This window comes from Mixophyes fleayi, chromosome 8 (genome assembly GCF_038048845.1).
Source record: "Mixophyes fleayi isolate aMixFle1 chromosome 8, aMixFle1.hap1, whole genome shotgun sequence".
Classification (NCBI taxonomy): domain Eukaryota; kingdom Metazoa; phylum Chordata; class Amphibia; order Anura; family Limnodynastidae; genus Mixophyes; species Mixophyes fleayi.
Genome location: NC_134409.1, coordinates 13,225,554 through 13,244,514, shown reverse-complemented (window position 1 = coordinate 13,244,514; position 18,961 = coordinate 13,225,554). Strand labels below are relative to the sequence as shown.

Here is an 18,961-nt window from a genome sequence, read left to right as displayed (position 1 = left end):
TTGTCCTGTCTCAGCTTCTCTTTAGATACTATCGAAGAGCTGCAGGAAGTTGATGAAACACCACCGATACAAAATGACGTCTTGGCTGAATGAAACAATAACGTAACCAAGTATGTTAAATCTTTACAAGTATAACCAACCCCATTACCCCCTATGAGCAGCTACGTGGGAGAGGATCATCATGTATGGATGAGGTCTTACAACTAATCTACAAAACATAACCACATGCTACAGCCATACAATTAACTCTGGATACCATCATCAAATTTAATGATTAACTCTTGACATCATTGGATATTGGCAACAAGTCTTATTTGGCAAAATTGAGTTCTCTCCCCCAATACTTACATTTATTCTTGGTATTAAAAAAAAAAAAAACACTAAAAAATGCAGCGCTGTACACAAATTACACATACAGATTATATTAAAAACAGGTCAATTGTTTGCACGAATGTTGTGTGAATCAATCAACTGTAATTATAAACTATAAACGTCTTGCGAACCTCCATATATTATTTATAACAGGCTCTGGGCAGCCTACGTGTAATTAATATGGACAACACTTCCCCTGAAACGCTCTGTAAGGAATGAGCAGCAAACAGGACTATGTGGCTCCGTTACCATTCAGAGACTGGTCAGGTAAGACATTGGCATGAAGCTCTACAGACACATCCTGGGCTCTATTCAAACAAACAATCAAAATTTAACAGCACAAATCTGTGTCATAAAGTCGCCTACATTTCAGTTTTCCACTTTGCCGTGCCCAAGACAAAGGAGGAGTTTGGTAAAATCAGGAGGAGCTGACAAACGTCTTTGGGCTAACACAGTCCTTGTGCTGTTACTCTTTGCTTGTTTATTGCTATTTTAAAAGGAGCACTTGCAGCTCCGCGTGCTAAAAAGTTTTTTTCGGGGGCTCCTGTATTACAGCCCTGGAAAACCTGTGCGCCAGAGCTTTGCACATAGGATGTGGGGGTGTAACTCTTCAGAGAGTTTGTGGCTTCTTATTGGCCCAGAGGGTCACACCCCCATATGGCAGACACATTCGGCTGGCTAGCACATTTGCGGAGATATGAACAGGGGGGCCCTGAGAGGTCGTGGTTCAGGGGGCCCTGGGAGGACGTGGTTCAGGGGGACCCTGGGAGGACGTGGTTCAGGGGGCCCTGGGAGGACGTGGTTCAGGGGGCCCTGGGAGGACGTGGTTCAGGGGGCCCTGGGAGGACGTGGTTCAGGGGGCCCTGGGAGGACGTGGTTCAGGGGGCCCTGGGAGGACGTGGTTCAAGGGGGCCCGGGGAGGACGTGGTTCAGGGGGGCCCTGGGAGGACGTGGTTCAGGGGGGCCCGGGGAGGACGTGGTTCAGGGGGCCCTGGGAGGACGTGGTTCAGGGGGCCCTGGGAGGACGTGGTCCAGGGGGCCCTGGGAGGACGTGGTCCAGGGGGCCCTGGGAGGACGTGGTCCAGGGGGCCCTGGGAGGACGTGGTCCAGGGGGCCCTGGGAGGACGTGGTCCAGGTGGCAGGTCTTGGAGCAGTTCCTTGCACTTTAACCTATAACTGGGTGTTCTCCTTTAATATGCAATAAGACTATAGCAGAATATCATCATGATGGAATAAGATACTGGTCTCTGGATCGTCCTCTCCTTCACTTGGACCGCAGTCTGAACTCTTGTCCACGTCGTGTCTTCTCCTGCGTCGGGTGTAAACCGCACTGGGAGCCTCAGCCTCACGCTCAGCGCCACTCACACCGTTCCTCTTCTGTAAAGCAGTCTGGAGACAACAATAGAACCTGCACAGATACAAGGAAATAACACTGAACGATGGTACAGGTCACAAAAACCATGTTGTAACCAAATGTCTGCTTAGTTACTATAGGTTACAGCTCCTCTATTGCACCATAACCTGGACAACAGTTTTCCTAAATGTCCTAAAACGTTTTTCTTCTCACGTCAGGTCAGTTACTGTCCAGGAAATATTGTCTTCTATACCATGACATTAAAGAGGAACTCTACTCAACCTTTAGCTGCCTCCTCCCCGGTCAATCCATGCCACAGATCCTACTATTGGACAGTTATATGTCACACACTCCATCCACCTCGATGAAACATGTATGTGCAAAACACCTGATGGTAGGAGAACCTGACTTTGTCCCTTTATGGTGAACGGAACCTTGTTCCATTAATAGACACCTGTTAATCATTTAGCGGTGACTGTTATCTCTTCTCTGTGATTATTTACAACATTACAGTCTTCAATACAGCAAAATAAAGTTACAATACAGATCTGGGTTTCCCATCATCACCCTTTGTGTTCGGGATAAACTCACTTTGGTGTAGACATTTGTATAGGTCTTAGGGAAGGAAATCAACACAGACAGTGCCTCCTTGTGGACAGCACCGGTACATTACAATAATATTACATAGTGCACGATTGGGATTCAGGACTGTGCATTTCATAAGTTTATGGATTTATACAATTCTATACCGACAATGAAAAATGTAAAAACATATATATAGCAACTGGGCCCACATAGCGCATGCCTCAGGGATAACAATAGGAACTAGTGAAACAATATAGGTTCAGTGAATAAAATGAATGTCTTTGTGGGAACATTTCTCATTACTTAATAACTTCTAGGTCTGTCAGAGGACATGGAGCATAAAGCACTTTATGTTACAAACCTGGCAATCCTCTTCTTGTTTTCTTCCATCTTCTGATTTGCGATTTGCACTAAGAAATCCATATATTGGTTGCTCACCATACACTGTCCCTTGTGACTCAGAGGCACTTCCAGGCAGTGAGTGCTTCGTACTGCCTGTAATACACAAATACATAAACACTATAAGATTGAAAAATAAAATATATATTTTGCTTTATTTTCCCTTTGTTTAATGTAAATCGTAAGAGATGAATATACAAGAATATTCTTGCTAGAGGACTTCATCTTGTTTCTCTGTTGGAGATAGTATGTTTGTTTGCAAAGCTCACCAATCACTACAGTGGCTGTTGTTTGACTTCTCTTCCCCATGATGCCATTGTTGCAGACACAATGGGCCTCAATAAGAGGAGAAAATCCAACCAGAAAGTGCCGTTTTGCACCTTGGCAAAACAATGATTAACTTTAAATCTGACCGCCCATTTTGATTTGGTTGGGGACTCCACTTTACACATTTTATATTTTTCCCACTGCAGCATAAAATGGTTTTGGACAAAGTAGATGTAAGTTAAGCCCTTGTGGGTGTCTGTGTTTGTGCAATCACTGTTCAATAAAGTTCTTCTTACTCAGACAATTGACCAAGTGAAACGCTCTTCTCCTTGGTCTCTCCTGTCAATCTTATGGACATGTGTTAATCATCTCACACTACAATAGACCGGGTGCTACGTTCTGACAGCAGCAAAGGGCAAGACGACATTATGGACAGAACAGCCCTCAGACATCAGCAGAATACACGTCGTCTCCTGGCGATCATCACACCACTTAAAAATATTGAACAGGATGAGAGCACTGCTAATAGTAATACAATATGCCACTTTTATTTAACCATTCATTTAGAAAACCCTTATTTAAGTGTGACGACGATTTCTTTAGAGGATATCTCCCGACGCACGGACCGGACCTTCACTATACAGCTAGTAAAGAGGCAGAGGAACATTTTCCAATATTTAAAAATGGCAAAATTGTCTTTTTAACACCAAGATGTTGTACAAATAGGCAGGGCCTGTTTCTTGTGTACAGACAGACCCTGGAGTTGTTAATGCAGTCCCAGTTATACCTATAAAGTAATGCCATTTATCCCTGTTTTTCTTTCAGTCTGAGGATTATTCATAAAGAGGATTGAGACATAATTACCATAATAATTTTGCCTTTCTTCCCAACAGTGATGCCGGAGTTCCTGAAACCTGAATTTATGGCAACATTGTGCTGCAGGATAGAAGAGACAGAGATTACGAATGTTACAGGTGGGAAATTGTAAGAAAAATCTATATAACTTCACAATGCTCATAAACCACTATCCAGCTAATGAACGAGTACCCAGCAAATCTAAGGGCTGGTTGTAATCTCCACTGTATATCAAGACTGCAAAACGATTAAACTGAAAGAGCAATGACGAGAAACGAAGAGAAGTTATGTAAGAGAACTGAAGCCAGTTATAGTCAGTCCTTCAATAAATGCAGACAGAACGTGGTCTTACCAGCAGCTGTGCATCCTCCAATGTGCGACACTGGACATGCAGGACGAAGGGTTCAAATTTCATCACTGCATCTCCAGAGGCTTTCTGAAGGGCTGCAAACTGAAGGGAAAAATTAATTAAAATAACAATAAGCTTGGTTGCGGAGGTGCGCATACAAGGAACCCAAAAAGGAACTATGGAGTTTGGTGCTGAACACAAGGGGCCTGATTTATTAAGGTAAGAAAAGAAAAAAAAAGGAGCAAATTTGCACCTTGGCAAAACCATGTTGCATTGGAGGGGGAGGTAAACTTAAAATCTGGGGACAGATTTACAGTTGGGGTAAGGCATATCCTAGATCAGTGTTGGCTAACCTGTGACACTCCAGGTGTTGTGAAACTACAAGTCCCAGCATACCCTTCCAGCAATAAGCTGCTATATATATTGGCAAAGCATGCTGGGACTTGTAGCTTCACAACACCTGGAGTGTCACAGGTTAGCCGACACCGTCCTAGATCAACTTTGAAATTTCAGTGTAAAAATAAAGTAAAGTATGAAAAGGCAGCCAGTATTTTCCTTCCGTGCAAAATGATAAACAAATCGCACCCCTTGCATTGTAACATGGTTTATCCAGGAGCAAATTTATTCTTTTTTTGCTTTGCTTGCCTTAAGGAATCAGCCCAAGATGTCATCTAACCTGAAAAAGTGTTAATGAAGGAGAACGATGGGTTATTGGTCAATCACAGAACAGGATAAATATTTAAAGAGCTAGTAAAGTTCCTATGTTTTTATAATTATATATATATATAATATATATATATATATATATATATATATATATATTAAACACACACACACACATATCTATCTATATATCTCTATATGTGTAGGACGAGGCTGGATAGTATATATCTATATAAAGTAACTGAAGTGTTTATATATAGCTAAATATATAATAATACATTTTATCCGTTTTCAACATTTTAGCCCATAAAGTGGGATGTACTTCTCTTTATGAGCCAGCAGGTATTGACTGACAGACTTGCAGACCTGCTCTGCAGAAATGCACTGTGATCATTGGTGTATTCAAACACATGGGCAGGGCCAGTGATGTCACAGCAGCTTAAATACTCCACACCCTGTCCTTGAATTGAGCTCCACATCATTGCTGGGGTGAGATCCCACCTGTACAAAAGAGGGCACCATTGACAAGTCAGCTGCAGCTAAGCCCTGCCTCGGCCTCTCCTCTTACAGAGTCACCACATTGCTTCAATTGTCTGATAAAATTTAGGTTTCAAAGTTCCAACAAGAGAACAATCAGCAGTGGGAGGTCAGCAGTATAACACAGGCTGACTTAGCTCTCCGCTGTGACCAACCTGCACATCAGGAGGGACTCCATACAGGAAAGGAGGAATATTTTCCTCTTACAGTCCCAGTCGAAAAACCGTCCATTCACGGGTTCTAGTCACAGGTTTATATCATTGGGAATAACAATATTATTACAGAAGGGGAGGTGATGTGCCAGGGATAGGGAGCAGATCAGTGCTCGTTATAGCTATTAACACGATTATTAGCGGTCACTGTGCTCACTCACCACATCGTCACTTCCGCAGAACTCATGCGTTACAAAAAGCCACAAGCAGTTCTGTTTCTGTACAATGGACAGATCAAGATTCTGGAAGAAAAACATAAGAGGATATATGTGTAATGAGCACATTATTAGGAAACATCAGTATGAACAACACCATTTCTGCCTTATCAGTAAAATATTAATAAACCAAAAATTCTTCATTCTCCATTCTCAGTGTGCAGGAGGAAGCTACAGTTTATGACAGAACAGCATTGTCGAATTGCAGAAGAATTGCAAAGAATGATTCACATGGAGGAGCAGCCTCACTTACCCAGTGAGAAGAGATTTAGGGATAAATGTATCAAGTTGTGGGTTTAAAAAAGTGGAGACGTTGCCTATAGCGACCAATCAGATTCTAGTTATTTATTTAGTACATGCTACAAAATAACAGATAGAATCTGATAGGGTTGCTATAGGCAACAACTCCACTGTTTTCAAATCTGCAGATTGATAAATTGACACCCTAGAGTGCAACATGTGTATAACAATACATCATTTTTCAGTGCAATACAGACAAAAAGAACTGTTTTATGGGGATTACATAGGAGTAAACAAACAAAAAACATGTAACATTTCAGGATAACATCTCCAAACAATGGCAGTGTCTGAATGTGGGTTATGTTTTATGTTTTCAAGATTCTAAACCTTCAATCTTCAGGTTATTGGGCACAGAGCACATACAGATACTGTGCTCTACAGAGAAATTTGAAGGACACACCTGGTTCCTTGGATAAATATGTAGAGACAATACAAAATAATAAGAATAACAAAAGAGTATCGCATGATGATATAAACACCTGCAAATACACACATTGCTGATCAATTTTTTATTACATGAAAACGGTCGGTAAAAATAAGCAATGTGAGCAAAACTTTAAAGTCAAACTGGTCCGTGGGGGCTGTCATCTGCCGGAATTCATTATTTCACACAAGTGGAGCCTCTATCTAAACTGTTCTACATCGCAAGAATCTACGTCGATGAATTTATTTTCTGCAGTTGGGCTGCTAGTTCTGTGAATGTTGTGTGGTAGCTTTATTTATTATTGGGCTTGAATTGTAGTTTATTACTATTGGAAGTGTCCCTTTCCATGTAATTATATACTTTAAAATCATCAATAAACTCTGTTCTCGTCAGACTGTCCTCTCTATCACTCACTCTGCCACCATTGTCTCCTACCCTCCTGTAACTGTGCGCGAGATCCTCTCCTCTTATGCTTCTACGACCTGTCTTCTTGATCCTGGCCCCTCCCAAGGTCCTCTGCTCCCTCTTTTCCGATGACTGTTGTCACCTCGCTCACCTCTTTAACCTCTATCTCTCCGCTAGTATCTACGCTTCATGCTCTCATCTCCCCTATTCTTAAGAAACCTTCCCTCGACCCATCCTCTCTTCAGCTATCGCCCCCATATCTCTGTTTCCCTTTCCTTCAAAAATTCTCGAGTGACTTGTCTTCAATCGTCTGACTCACTCTCTCTCTTCCCACTCTCTTTTGCCCCTCAGCAGTCTGGCTTCTGTCCCCTTCACTCAACTGAAACCGCCCTCACTAAAGTAACAAACGACTTACTCTCAGCTAAGTCCAAAGGTCACTTCTCCCTTCTCGTACTCCTTGACCTCTCTGCTGCTTTTGACACCGATCATTCTCTTCTTCTCACCACCCTTCACTCCGTAGGTCTTCGCAAAACAGTTCTCTCCTGGATTGTCTCCTACCTCTCTGGCCGCTCTTCTAGTGTGTCTGCTTCTGCCCCCCCCCCCCCCCTTCTTCCCCTTTCTATTGGAGTCCCACAAGGCTCTGTCCTTGGCCCTCTGCTCTTCTCTCTCTACACCACCTCTCTCGGTGAACTCATTCAATCATTTTAACTCCAATACCATCTCTATGCTGACGACATGCAAATCTATCTTTCCTCCCTTGACCTCTCTCAGGCCTTCCTAACCCAGGTATCTAGCTGTCTCTCAACTGTAACTACCTGGATGTCACAGCTCTTCCTAAAATTCAACATTTCCAAATCCAAGCTCATCTTTCCCCCTTCTATTGTTGCTATCCCTCCCAATATCTCCCTTTTTGTTGACAACATCACTCTTTCTCCTGTCACCCCAGCCCGCTGCCTTGTAGTCACCATTGACTCAGCCCTTAGCTTTGCCCCTCATATCCAGTCTCTCACCAAATTCTGCCACTTCCTCCTTCGCAGCATCACGAAAATCCGTCTCTTCCTCTCTCAGGTAGCAACCAAACTCCTGGTCCATTCACTCAGCATTTCTCGTCTCGACTATTGCAACCTCCTTCTCACTGGTCTTACTGTCTCTCACATTTCAATCCATACAGAATTCTCTGACTAGGTTCATCTTCCTCTCCCATCACTCTGCTCTGCGTAAATCCTCTCTATCCGTTTCAGAATTCAGTTCACTCAAAACTCACCTTTTCAAGATTGCCTATCCTACCACCACCTAACCATTCTATCCATCACCTCCTCTTCCATCTCCATTTTCTCCAAGCTGGTCTTACTGTCTCTCACCACCCCTCCCTCTAGGCTCTGGCGGGCAGGGTCCTCTCTACCTATTGTCCCAAGTCTTTCTACTGTTCCATTCCCTCACTCGTCCAATCACGACTTTTGCTACAGTCTGTGCGAGTCCCCAGAGCATTACTCACACTCATCTGTGCTACGTATATGTATTACCTCATCTATTGGTTACTTGCTTCTATATCCAGTGATATGGAATCTGTGGTGCCTTATAAATAAATAAATAAATAAATAATAATAATAATAATAATAATAATAATAAACATACTACAAAGTCTAATACTCGCTTCAAGGGTGTTTTAGTTCAGTCATTAATAGTAATAATTCAGATCTCAGAGTTTCTCCCACTCAGTATTGCTCTTAGTGTTTTTATCGCACAACTTCTGTTGTAAAGGAAATGTTCCCTTCTGTTAGCTGAAGATATATTATTATTATCTCTATACACCAATATTGCTCTGACGAAGTCCTGGATCCATGCTCTTGCATGTGAAAATGGGCCATTGGCTGAAAGTCAATATTACAAATCTCCCTTGAGACTTGTAATATTGATTACATGAATGACAAACTATCCCCATATAGTAGAATCACAGAACATATAAGAACCTCCTAGTGACAATAAGATGTAGTAGTAGTAGTAGTAAAATATATCTTCCATCATTTGCAACAAACACTACAGCGTTATTATTACATTTTTACCTCATCAATGAGGATGATCCGCCCTGAGCAGGAGCTAGTGGTGAAGTAACAATCCTGGAGGTTGATGTCCCTCACGGTGTCTTCTATGTCCTTGTCCACACTGCCCTTCTTACTAAGGTCTGTCCTGCGGGACGACTGCAGCTTCCAGTGGGAAAACAACCCAGAGGGCTCCGAGGTGGAGGATATCGTCTGTGGCTTCAGTGGGCTGCAAGGAGGAATGTTGTTCTTTGGGGTCTCCAGACTGCAGGGGCCACTCTGGTTCTGTGATTCCTGGAGATTACAGGGAGAGGTCTCCATGCTGCAGCAGGCACTCTCCTCCTGGGGGATCACAGAGCTGAAGATGTTCTCCTGGTTCTCTGGGGTTCCAGACTGAAAGGGGGTTCCGGCGGTCAGTGCCTACACCCAGCTCCAGGAGGGGTCTGCAGGTATAAACAGTGGAAAGAGGATTCAGTAGGTACATCCAGCTCAAGTAGAGGTTCCTGTGTCTGAGTATAAATAGGTGAACATGGGTTCCCTGGGTCTGTGTCTACACCCGGCTCAACGCAAGGTGCCCTGGGTCTGTGGCTACACCCGGCTGAATGTAGGGTGCCCCGGGTCTGTGGCTACACCCAACTGAACGTAGGGTGCCCTGGGTCTGTGGCTACACCCGGCTGAATGTAGGGTGCCCTGGGTCTGTGGCTACACCCGGCTGAATGTAGGGTGCCCCGGGTCTGTGGCTACACCAGGCTGAATGTAGGGTGCCCCGGGGCTGTGGCTACACCCGGCTGAATGTAGGGTGCCCCGGGGCTGTGGCTACACCCGGCTGAATGTAGGGTGCCCCGGGTCTGTGGCTACACCTGGCCGAATGTAGGGTGCCCCGGGTCTGTGGCTACACCAGGCTGAATGTAGGGTGCCCTGGGTCTGTGGCCACACCCGGCTGAATGTAGGGTGCCCTGGGTCTGTGGCTACACCCGACTGAATGTAGGGTGCCCCGGGTCTGAGGCTACACCCGACTGAATGTAGGGTGCCCCGGGTCTGAGGCTACACCCGACTGAATGTAGGGTGCCCCGGGTCTGAGGCTACACCCGACTGAATGTAGGGTGCCCCGGGTCTGAGGCTACACCCGACTGAATGTAGGGTGCCCCGGGTCTGAGGCTACACCCGACTGAATGTAGGGTGCCCCGGGTCTGAGGCTACACCCGACTGAATGTAGGGTGCCCTGGGTCTGTGGCCACACCCGGCTGAATGTAGGGCCTGTAGGCATAAACAGCTGAAGAGGTTACCCGGATCTGTGGGTACACCTGGATAAAGGAGATTCCCTGGGTTTGTGGGTACCTTGGACTGAATAGAGGGTTCCCTGGGTCTATGGCTACACCCGGCTGAAGGTGCAGGTTTCCTGAATGTGAAGCTCACTGCACTGCAGCTGGTACCCTGGTTGTCAGAATGGGGTACCCTGGTTGTCGGAATGGGGTGCCCTGGTTGTCAGAATGGGGTGCCCTGGACATGAGGGTGCACCAGGCTCAGGGACTTCTCTGGAATGGTCATCAAACATTTAAAGTTTTGGGTACATTGTCCAGAGCTCTGGGGCTCACAGTCTGTGCCAGAGCTTTTGGTTTCCGGGTCTCTCTGTCTTCCTGGGGTGCTGTGGTTCTCTATACAGCATTCATCTTCCATTCACGTTAGACACTCTGGAGGCCGCCATCTTGTGTACGGAAAGTCCAGCGAGACAAAGCAATTCTACGATGAGTTCGCGAAAGAACTATGTATGAATCCGGCGGCCACGTTTAATACTGGCAATACATCTGTGTTTATAGAAACCTACATTAGCTGAGTTTCCCTTAACAAACATGGCGGCCGCTGTGCTCAATATGACGCCGGTCAGTGCCGCCCCCTGGTGGCTGAGTACAAGTAGAGGACAGACTGACTGCAGCGGGATCTGGGTGCTGACAGCTGGAGGGTGAGATATAGGACGGTTTCATGGACTGTGATCATAGAGTTCTGTATAATTATATGTTACATAGCTGGGTCCATCATGTCTGACTGTCAGTGCATGCTGAAACTTGTAGTTCCACATAAACTGGAGTTAAAGCTTCCTGACTTTGATACAGGAATGTAATGATACAACTGCATTGGTTGCATCTGTCTCTTATTGAGCTGTGCAGTCAATCATGATGCAACTGAAATGCACTATTAGCTGCGTTCCAGACTTACTTCTCTGCATATTAGTCACAGTTTTATTTCACTTGTATTCCTGTAACTAATATTTTAGATAAGCTCAGGATTTAATTTGTCAGAAATCACTATGTGAGAGAGTTCACCAGGTACATATTAGGGGCGTCACAGGAGCAGAGCAAAGATCATTTGTCCAACCTGCCTCACATACCACTGTGTGCAGAGATTAACTCTTTCACTAATTATTCTGGAATACAAATGACATGTTCAACAGCTCAAACCACTGTGTATACTGGTTGTATATATGCAGTAAATAGCTTTTGAATGTCCAAATAACTCAATGTGTGTCACATGCTTTCCAAGCAAGTTTCACTAACCATTAATTAATCTTGTATTTATGTTTTTGCTTGTGAAAACGATTTGGTTCTGGGGCAGATGAGCATGTCATTTCAGCTTAGGACTTCTGATGAGCATTGCTGATTCATATGGTCAAAACAATGGAGATTGGGTAATTTACAGGAAGAGTCTGGGAGGGGGCATCTGCCGGTCCCCTATTGGGCTACCTTGGACTGGGTCACTGGACTACTTGTATTTTTTTTAAAAAAAAAAAATGTTCCTAATGGGTTGCTGAGCAAAGTCTTGCACCCCTGGCTGCAACTTGCCAGCCAGCCCCTGTGTACAGGACATGGTCCTTCAACCAGATTGTCCAGTCAGCACTCAGATGTATAATCCATGTGCTGACAGCAATTTATATACTATTTAAACTCCAGTAGACCATAGAAAGACTCTGGGACTGTCATATGTTTGAATGGTTAATACCGCATGTTTATTGAGAAAAAATGCTGTATCTTCTCTGCCCTTTAAATGGACATATTATTTAATGTTCACCTTTTATCTAGTGATCATACACTCTGCAGCAATGTACAATTGAATATTTTTATTCTGACACTTCATTCCATGTCCAAGTGGAGCTTCCAATATAATTGTCTTACTACACGTGCACATTTAGTGGGAATCCCTTTAACCAGCCATGCCTTTGGACTGTGGTTTGAAACCCGAAGCATTCAGAGAAAACCCGCATAGACACATGGGAGGGTCCTTAAACAGTGACTCTGTTTGAGTTGTGGGCACCCAGAGCTTTAAATCTCCTGTATTCATCTAGACAGTCGGTGACATCCAGCTTGATGAGTGAATATTGGTTGTACTGTTCAGTTCGCCTCCTCTTATGCTAAATATACATTTAAATATGATCAAGAGCTTATATTCTTCATGTGTGTTTCAGACTAATATGGCATCAGTGGGAAAATTCATGCGTGCTATTCGGGTCCTGGAATTCGGGAAGCCTGAAGTTCTAAAACTCCGTACAGATGTCCCCCTGCCTTCACCAGGAGACAACCAGGTACAGACTTTGTGCTTAAGAGTTACTGCAGGGAATATCGTATTAAAAGGGGGTGTCTACATTTAAAATAAAGTAGGGGAATTTACACATGTTTTATTTGACTGTTTGGCATAGCCACGCCCCTCCTTCACTCTGATTGGCCCTCTCAGCTGCTATTGTAAGGTATGTGAATTACTGCTGAGGGGAGTGGGCAATTGCCACAATTCCCCCCCCCCCCCCCCCTCTGGATCCGCCACTGCCTTTGGAATCCGTACTGTTTGTAAAATACAGTCCCACCTCCAAGCCTAGTCACTAAATTACATTGCATCCTGGGACTGTGAGAGGTAAGAGGGGAAAAATAGGTTATTTTTTTTTTTTATTGAGGTGCACTATATTAGAAATTAAAATAAATCCTCTTTATTGGTCTACATTAAAAATTCCTGTGATTCCTTTCTGCCCCACCCACTTTCGGTGATTATATTTTATATGTGCATTTCATATATGCAATGCAAAGACCTTTTTAGTAGTTTAAAAACAAAAAGTAGCACAAAAGTGTTTAGCATAAAAAATATGACACATTGTACAGTCATTTGTCCCCAACTACCAAACAATGACCATTGTCACAATAATGTCCCTTTAATGGAGTTGCATTTGCTCAACATTATTCTATTTTGTATAAGTAATATGTACCATTGTAGTTGATGATATACACTGCACCATTATGAAATTTGGAATAAAGCCTATCCTGATGTTGCCTTACTTGCATGAGTTATGTTTAAATATGCCTACATTTGGGGAAAAATGGGTAAAATTTCAGTACAGTAAGGAGGGTGATCCAACCTGGTGTACACACGTCTGAGCAAAGTGACAAATATATTGCTCATTGGAGTGTAACAAAATAAATGAAGTAGTGCGGCACTATTACTTGCCTTAAGCCTCTCCTTTGCAGTCAGGTGGGCCCCTCTACACTTGCAGCGTCATTAAGGGTGCAGCTACACTGTACAAATCATTGTGCGGGAGAGCAGAGTGTAGGCGCAGTGTGGGTCCCACCCCCCCTAGAATAAGGGGTGTTGCCCTGAGACTTGCAGATCCCACCAGGGGACCCCCTGACTCTTGGTGAGTCCTCTGCGACGCCCCTCTCCCCACCCACCTTTTTACATCCACAGGATCTGGCTTTATATTAGCAGACAGGTGTGTGCAACTGACAAAGATGAACAAGCGCAGCAATGTCTACTGCTGCACGTGAGGACTGTCTGGGCTGATGGCCATCACCGACTGTATTGCAGAGCTAAAATGTGTGAAATCCTGCGTTTGCCCCTGCTGATTTGCTGTACAACTGGGAAGGCTTAATTTAGAAGGGGTTGCACACAATTACCTTTCATAATTTTTTTTATGCCCTGTATTTAATGGTTTTTCCTTAGGCCAGTCATAAATTGCTGTCGAACGGTGAATGCAGCATTAATTGAGCTAAGCACAGGGCATCTGTGCACATGGACATTGCAGAAAATGATCAATGATTGTAGCGCGCACTCTTCTCTTCCATCCATAGTTTGCCGTCCGTAGTCTTCTGTTATTAGGAATCAATGATTCCACTTCTCGCTCAGTGACTGATGCTGTTCTGATGGGGACAGTTAATTTTTGGTAGTACTTATTTTGGCTGCAATTCCCAACCGATTATAACATGATGGTTTCTGCTGTCATAACAGTCATGCTTGTTTTTGCTTTCTTACAGGTTTTAATCAGAGTTCACGCGTGTGGGATCAATCCAGTGGAGACTTATATCCGAGCCGGTGTCTATGCCCGTAAGCCAAACCTGCCGTACACGCCCGGCTCTGACGTAGCTGGAGTCGTGGATGCAGTGGGGAACAATGTAACCTCATTTAAGGTAACTGATGAATTACAGTGTTGTGCTAATTATCTTTAATATTGATATTAAATACTGAATCTTTTCTGCTAACCTTAAACTTAGGACCTGCCTGTTTCATTTTATTTGTAGCGTTAGCCCATGAAAGCAATAATTTCCTGCATCCTAAAAACTGAGATATCAGCGTTTGTATTTGGTTGGCCAAATCCTTGTAATTCCCCCAAATATGACTCTTGGTTACAAAAGAAACAGACCCTTATTATTTTTGCTTATCTGAAACTAAACACTGGATTTGGGGTGTTCCTGATGTTCATTTAATTTGACAAGTTGTGTAACAAAGCTGTACTGCTGTAAACCTACTATAATATTTTGTGTTGTACAGAAAGGCGATCGTGTGTTCACCTCGAGTACCATCACCGGGGGTTACGCGGAGTACACAGTGGCGTCTGTAGACACCGTTTTCCCTCTGCCTGAGAAACTGAACTTCAAGCAAGGAGCAGCCATATCTGTTCCGTACTTTACTGCCTACCGGGCGCTGTTTAACAGGTCAGTTATAGAAGTGTTTAATTGCTCTGTTTCTGGCTCTGTTTCTGGCTATCTTCGTGTTCTTTTTTAACTTGTGCATAAACTACAATGTCTTATCCGGCAGTTCAGCCTGAAATGTGACCGGAAATGTGGCCCTATCTGTGTGGAGTTTGTATGTTCTCCCCGTGTCTGTGTGGGTTCCTCCGGGTGCTCTGGTTTCCTCCCACATTCCAAAAACATACTGGTAGGTTAATTGGCTGCTTTCAAATTGACCCTAAGTCTGTCTGTCTGTCTTTGTGTGTGTTAGGGAATTTAGACTGTAAGCCCCAATGGGGCAGGGACGAGATGTGAATGAGCTCTCTGTACAGAGCTGTGGAATTATTGGCGCTATATAAATAAATGATGATGATGATATTTGGCCTTACATATTCGGATTCATCAGCTGGCTCCGGTTTCCTCCCACACTCCAAAAACATACTAGTAGGTTAATTGGCTGCTTTCAAATTGACCCTAAGTCTGTCTGTCTGTCTTTGTGTGTGTTAGGGAATTTAGACTGTAAGCCCCAATGGGGCAGGGACGAGATGTGAATGAGTTCTCTGTACAGCGCTGCAGAATTAGTAGCGCTATATAAATAGCTGATGATGATGATGATGATCAGCCCAATCACTGAACCACCAGATAGGTGACAGAACGATGATCTGTTTTCGCTGGTTGCCCGACGCCTGATAGATCCCAATCTAGTTGGTTGGTTAAGATCAGCAAGTGGGCCCTTACTCTTTGATTTACTACCCATTAAGTCTAAAAATGACATTTTCCATCCGTATGAGATGTATGGACACCGTAAATGAAAAACTACAGAGATAAGGATTACAGCTTTATTATCTTTTATTTATAAAGCCCATAATACATACTGCATAGTACTGCACAGGAGATAAACAAATCACATGCAATGACATGACACGCAAGGTACAGACAGGGCCTGACCAAATGAGCTTACAATCTAGGATGTGGAGGGGGCACTTGATACATAAGGTAGAGGAGTAACAATTGTAGTTGGTGATGGGAAAGGTGTATGTGTGACTACTCTAAGGCAGCGTTCTCAGTCTTGGATAATAAAGTAGTCTAGAAATATATTTTCAGAGAAAATAACTTGTGTATAACATTCTTATATTAATTTTTTTACTGTATGTATATAGATAGGGGTATAGATATATTTCTTCACTATCTATTGTTTTGTATTTTTTGTTGTATAGAGCGCATGGCAGACCTGGGGAGGTGGTTCTAGTACACGGTGCAAGCGGGGGCGTAAGTAACACAGTAGGATGTTGTGTACATTATCTTACTGAGTAATATAGATCAAATTTCCCCCACATTGATGTTACTTTTTTGTTTATATTTACTATTATATTACATACTATTTACTTAAAGTAGCTTCAGTCTCTTTGTAAAAATTAGATTATAATCTCCAGTAAATACATATGTAATGTTCACATAGTGGAGGCTGCCCTTTTAGGCGCTTAACCAATAATCAAGATGATGCAGAGACATCACTGAGAATGCAGACTATCCAATCACTAGGAAGCAATGACATCACTGAATCATATGCTATGCAGGCAGCCATTTTGTGTGTGGGCATCTACTGCATGTAAGCAACTGTCTGCACTTTGGCAGGTTTGTGTGGTTACCCTCTGTCACTCCTTTCTTACAGGTGGGGATAGCAGCGTGTCAGATCGCCAGAGCCTATGGTTTCAAAGTGTTTGGGACTGCAGGGTCCGCCGAGGGATTAAATTTAGTGTTGCAGAATGGGGCACACAAAGCGTTCAACCACAGAGATAAAGATTATATTGAGAAGATCGAGGTAATGTCCTTCTGGCACCATATTTTATAATAAAACAATCCTACTTGACCTAGTAACCACTGTCTTGGCAAAACGTTGTCTTTACATTTAGCTATATAACTAATTGTGTTTTATTATATGCAGGAGGCCGCAGGTGGAGAAGGAGTTAATATTATCTTGGAGATGTTGTCCAATGTTAACCTTAGTAATGACCTGAAACTATTGGCAAGAGAAGGCAGAGTGATTGTAAGTACTGATGCCCCCCTGCCCTCAGGTTATGGTCTCATCCGATGCCCCCCCCCCTACAAATATAGACATGTCCAGTAGTGATTTAATTAGATTATCAGCAGATGCTGCAATATTGGGCCAGTTGTTACCCCTCATCCCTTTATTACTTCTTATGTTGTCTCCTTTACACCAGATTATTGGCTGCAGAGGTCCTATTGAAATAAACCCGAGAGATACAATGGCTAAAGAATCCAGTATAATCGGAGTTTCACTCTTCAGCTCAACTAAGGTAATACAGTATAACAGGGGAGGTAAAATAAAGCCCTAAAGACTTGGTCATATCCGTTTCATCTGTTGTTGCCTTGTTTCCATGTATGTGTTTTGTTTTTTAGGGGGTTTTTTTTATTGCAAAAATGATAACCCACAAAAATATTATTGGCTAAGGAAAGTGAGCTATACAGAGTGGTAATTATACATAGACGCATGGCCTTTTGGCTGCAGATAAAGACCGGCCTAGGTATCTTAGAGGGATTTCTGTGTCTATCTTAATCCCTCCGCTGTCTCTTGGTCTCCTTACTTCTGCCTACAGTATGACTTGTATATGAATAGATCACAAAATCCTACAAGCGCTCAAATGCATAAAATAGCTGCCAAATTACTTGAATAGGAGTACACAAACCTATAACTTATGAACCTCAATCAAATAACAAAATACAAGATATTCAGATACTTAAAGGTCTAAAGAACATGTTAAAAACTAATACATTATCACCAAATTACTTTTAATAGTCCAAAAAAAGTTCATAGTATATAATCCTCTTTGATGCGGAGAATTAGGTGATTATGGAAGGAATATAATTATGTGTGACTCACACCTCCCCATCACTGCAGGATATAAGTGAGAAATGGATTCCTACCAGAGACTGTTAGATCATAAGCTTTTAAAGCACTCTTCCTCCTTCCTCTCCTTTCCGATAGGTAGTGGATGGGAAATCATGGATAATCAAATGGATCACTTATTTCTGTATATTATCCTTCACTCAGCCAATGAGGACGTTTATGGTCATAGAAATAAAAAAAAAAAATCGATCTAGCGTGATATTGTTACAATAAAAATGTAATGTATCCCATACAAATACAAGGCATATATAAAAAAACATATTCCAACAGTTAAAATCACGATAAAGTATATGGGAATACTCCTACCAGAAAGCCAGACCAAAAGCGCATGTAATGGATCCAATAGCAGTGAAGGTATTCAATCTCAGTTCATGTCCATCGGTGTATTCCAAATATTTATAAGTCAATCTCAAGCCCAAACGCGTTTCAACCGTTACAGCGGTCTTCTCAAGATCAGCCACTTGGCTCCTATAACTTAGTATCCTGGATTTGACAGAAATCATTGAGAGAACATATGAGAATGGAGAATAGTAATGTAGGTTTTTTTTCATCATTGAAATTTCAGAGAGAATTTAATAGCCGTTTCTGCCGTTTATGATATTTTTGGAGATTAATTTAATCTCTATCTTTAGGATGACTGGAAGGAGGCTGGAGCAGCGCTCTTTGGGGGCATGGAAGCTGGCTGGCTAAATCCACTGGTCGGGCCTGAATATCCCTTGGAGAAAGCGCCCCAGGCCCATGAGGACATTATACAGACTAGTGGAGCCACCGGCAAGATGATCTTTGTGATCTAAGTGGACATTGGATCCTGACTGCTGCTGTGGTGGCGTTTAACTAATAAATAAGAGCACTTAAGATGAGTAAACACTGGGACTGTAGGAAGTAATCTGGTGTTTGTACATTAATGTCGGTGAATGTTTCGTTACGTCACAATTCTTGGATCTCTGATTAAATCAAACTCTTGAGAATAAATGAAAATCCATTCTTAAATGTTTTTGATTTTTATTCTAAATGTATTCTTCACATCAATACTGTAACATTAGCAAATATAACTCTGCTTTGTTTATATGTAGCACCT

The 18,961-nt window shown here is 43.0% G+C and overlaps 2 protein-coding genes across 5 annotated transcripts; one reads left to right on the top strand and one right to left on the bottom strand.

Moving 5' to 3' along the window:
• Positions 1–237: 237 nt before the first annotated feature.
• On the bottom strand, positions 238–10,751 carry TYW3 (tRNA-yW synthesizing protein 3 homolog). 3 transcript variants are annotated; one of them, XM_075181917.1, is made up of 7 exons: positions 10,263–10,751; positions 9,001–9,419; positions 5,755–5,835; positions 4,185–4,283; positions 3,842–3,913; positions 2,673–2,806; positions 238–1,780 (listed from the first exon to the last, which is right to left on the bottom strand). In XM_075181917.1, the coding sequence occupies exons 2-7, from the start codon at positions 9,295–9,297 to the stop codon at positions 1,579–1,581; spliced, it is 885 nt and encodes a 294-aa protein (XP_075038018.1). In that variant the 5' UTR covers positions 9,298–9,419; positions 10,263–10,751; the 3' UTR covers positions 238–1,578. The 3 variants fall into 3 exon arrangements, with proteins under 3 accessions (XP_075038018.1, XP_075038017.1, XP_075038016.1); XM_075181916.1 differs by having other exon boundaries at positions 10,315–10,751; XM_075181915.1 differs by having other exon boundaries at positions 9,001–10,751.
• A 78-nt stretch (positions 10,752–10,829) lies between these two features.
• On the top strand, positions 10,830–18,873 carry CRYZ (crystallin zeta). 2 transcript variants are annotated; one of them, XM_075181914.1, is made up of 9 exons: positions 10,830–10,936; positions 12,434–12,550; positions 14,262–14,414; positions 14,776–14,939; positions 16,172–16,223; positions 16,627–16,776; positions 16,900–17,001; positions 17,177–17,272; positions 18,516–18,873. In XM_075181914.1, exons 2-9 carry the CDS (start codon positions 12,440–12,442, stop codon positions 18,675–18,677), a joined length of 990 nt encoding a protein of 329 aa, XP_075038015.1. In that variant the 5' UTR covers positions 10,830–10,936; positions 12,434–12,439; the 3' UTR covers positions 18,678–18,873. The 2 variants fall into 2 exon arrangements, with proteins under 2 accessions (XP_075038015.1, XP_075038014.1); XM_075181913.1 differs by lacking the exon at positions 10,830–10,936 and adding an exon at positions 11,375–11,460.
• The last annotated feature ends 88 nt before the right edge of the window (positions 18,874–18,961 follow it).

Coding starts and splice junctions, on each gene's coding strand:
- TYW3 (XM_075181915.1), bottom strand. CDS start 9,297: ATGGAGACCTCTCCCTGTAATCTCCAGGAATCACAGAACCAGAGTGGC. Junction 5,836..9,000: donor GGATCATCCTCATTGATGAG/GTAAAAATGTAA, acceptor TTTTTCTTCCAG/AATCTTGATCTGTCCATTGT. Junction 3,914..4,184: donor TGGAGGATGCACAGCTGCTG/GTAAGACCACGT, acceptor TCTATCCTGCAG/CACAATGTTGCCATAAATTC.
- CRYZ (XM_075181913.1), top strand. CDS start 11,410: ATGACATGTTCAACAGCTCAAACCACTGTGTATACTGGTTGTATATAT. Junction 11,461..12,433: donor ATACTGGTTGTATATATGCA/GTAAATAGCTTT, acceptor TGTGTGTTTCAG/ACTAATATGGCATCAGTGGG. Junction 16,224..16,626: donor TACACGGTGCAAGCGGGGGC/GTAAGTAACACA, acceptor CCTTTCTTACAG/GTGGGGATAGCAGCGTGTCA.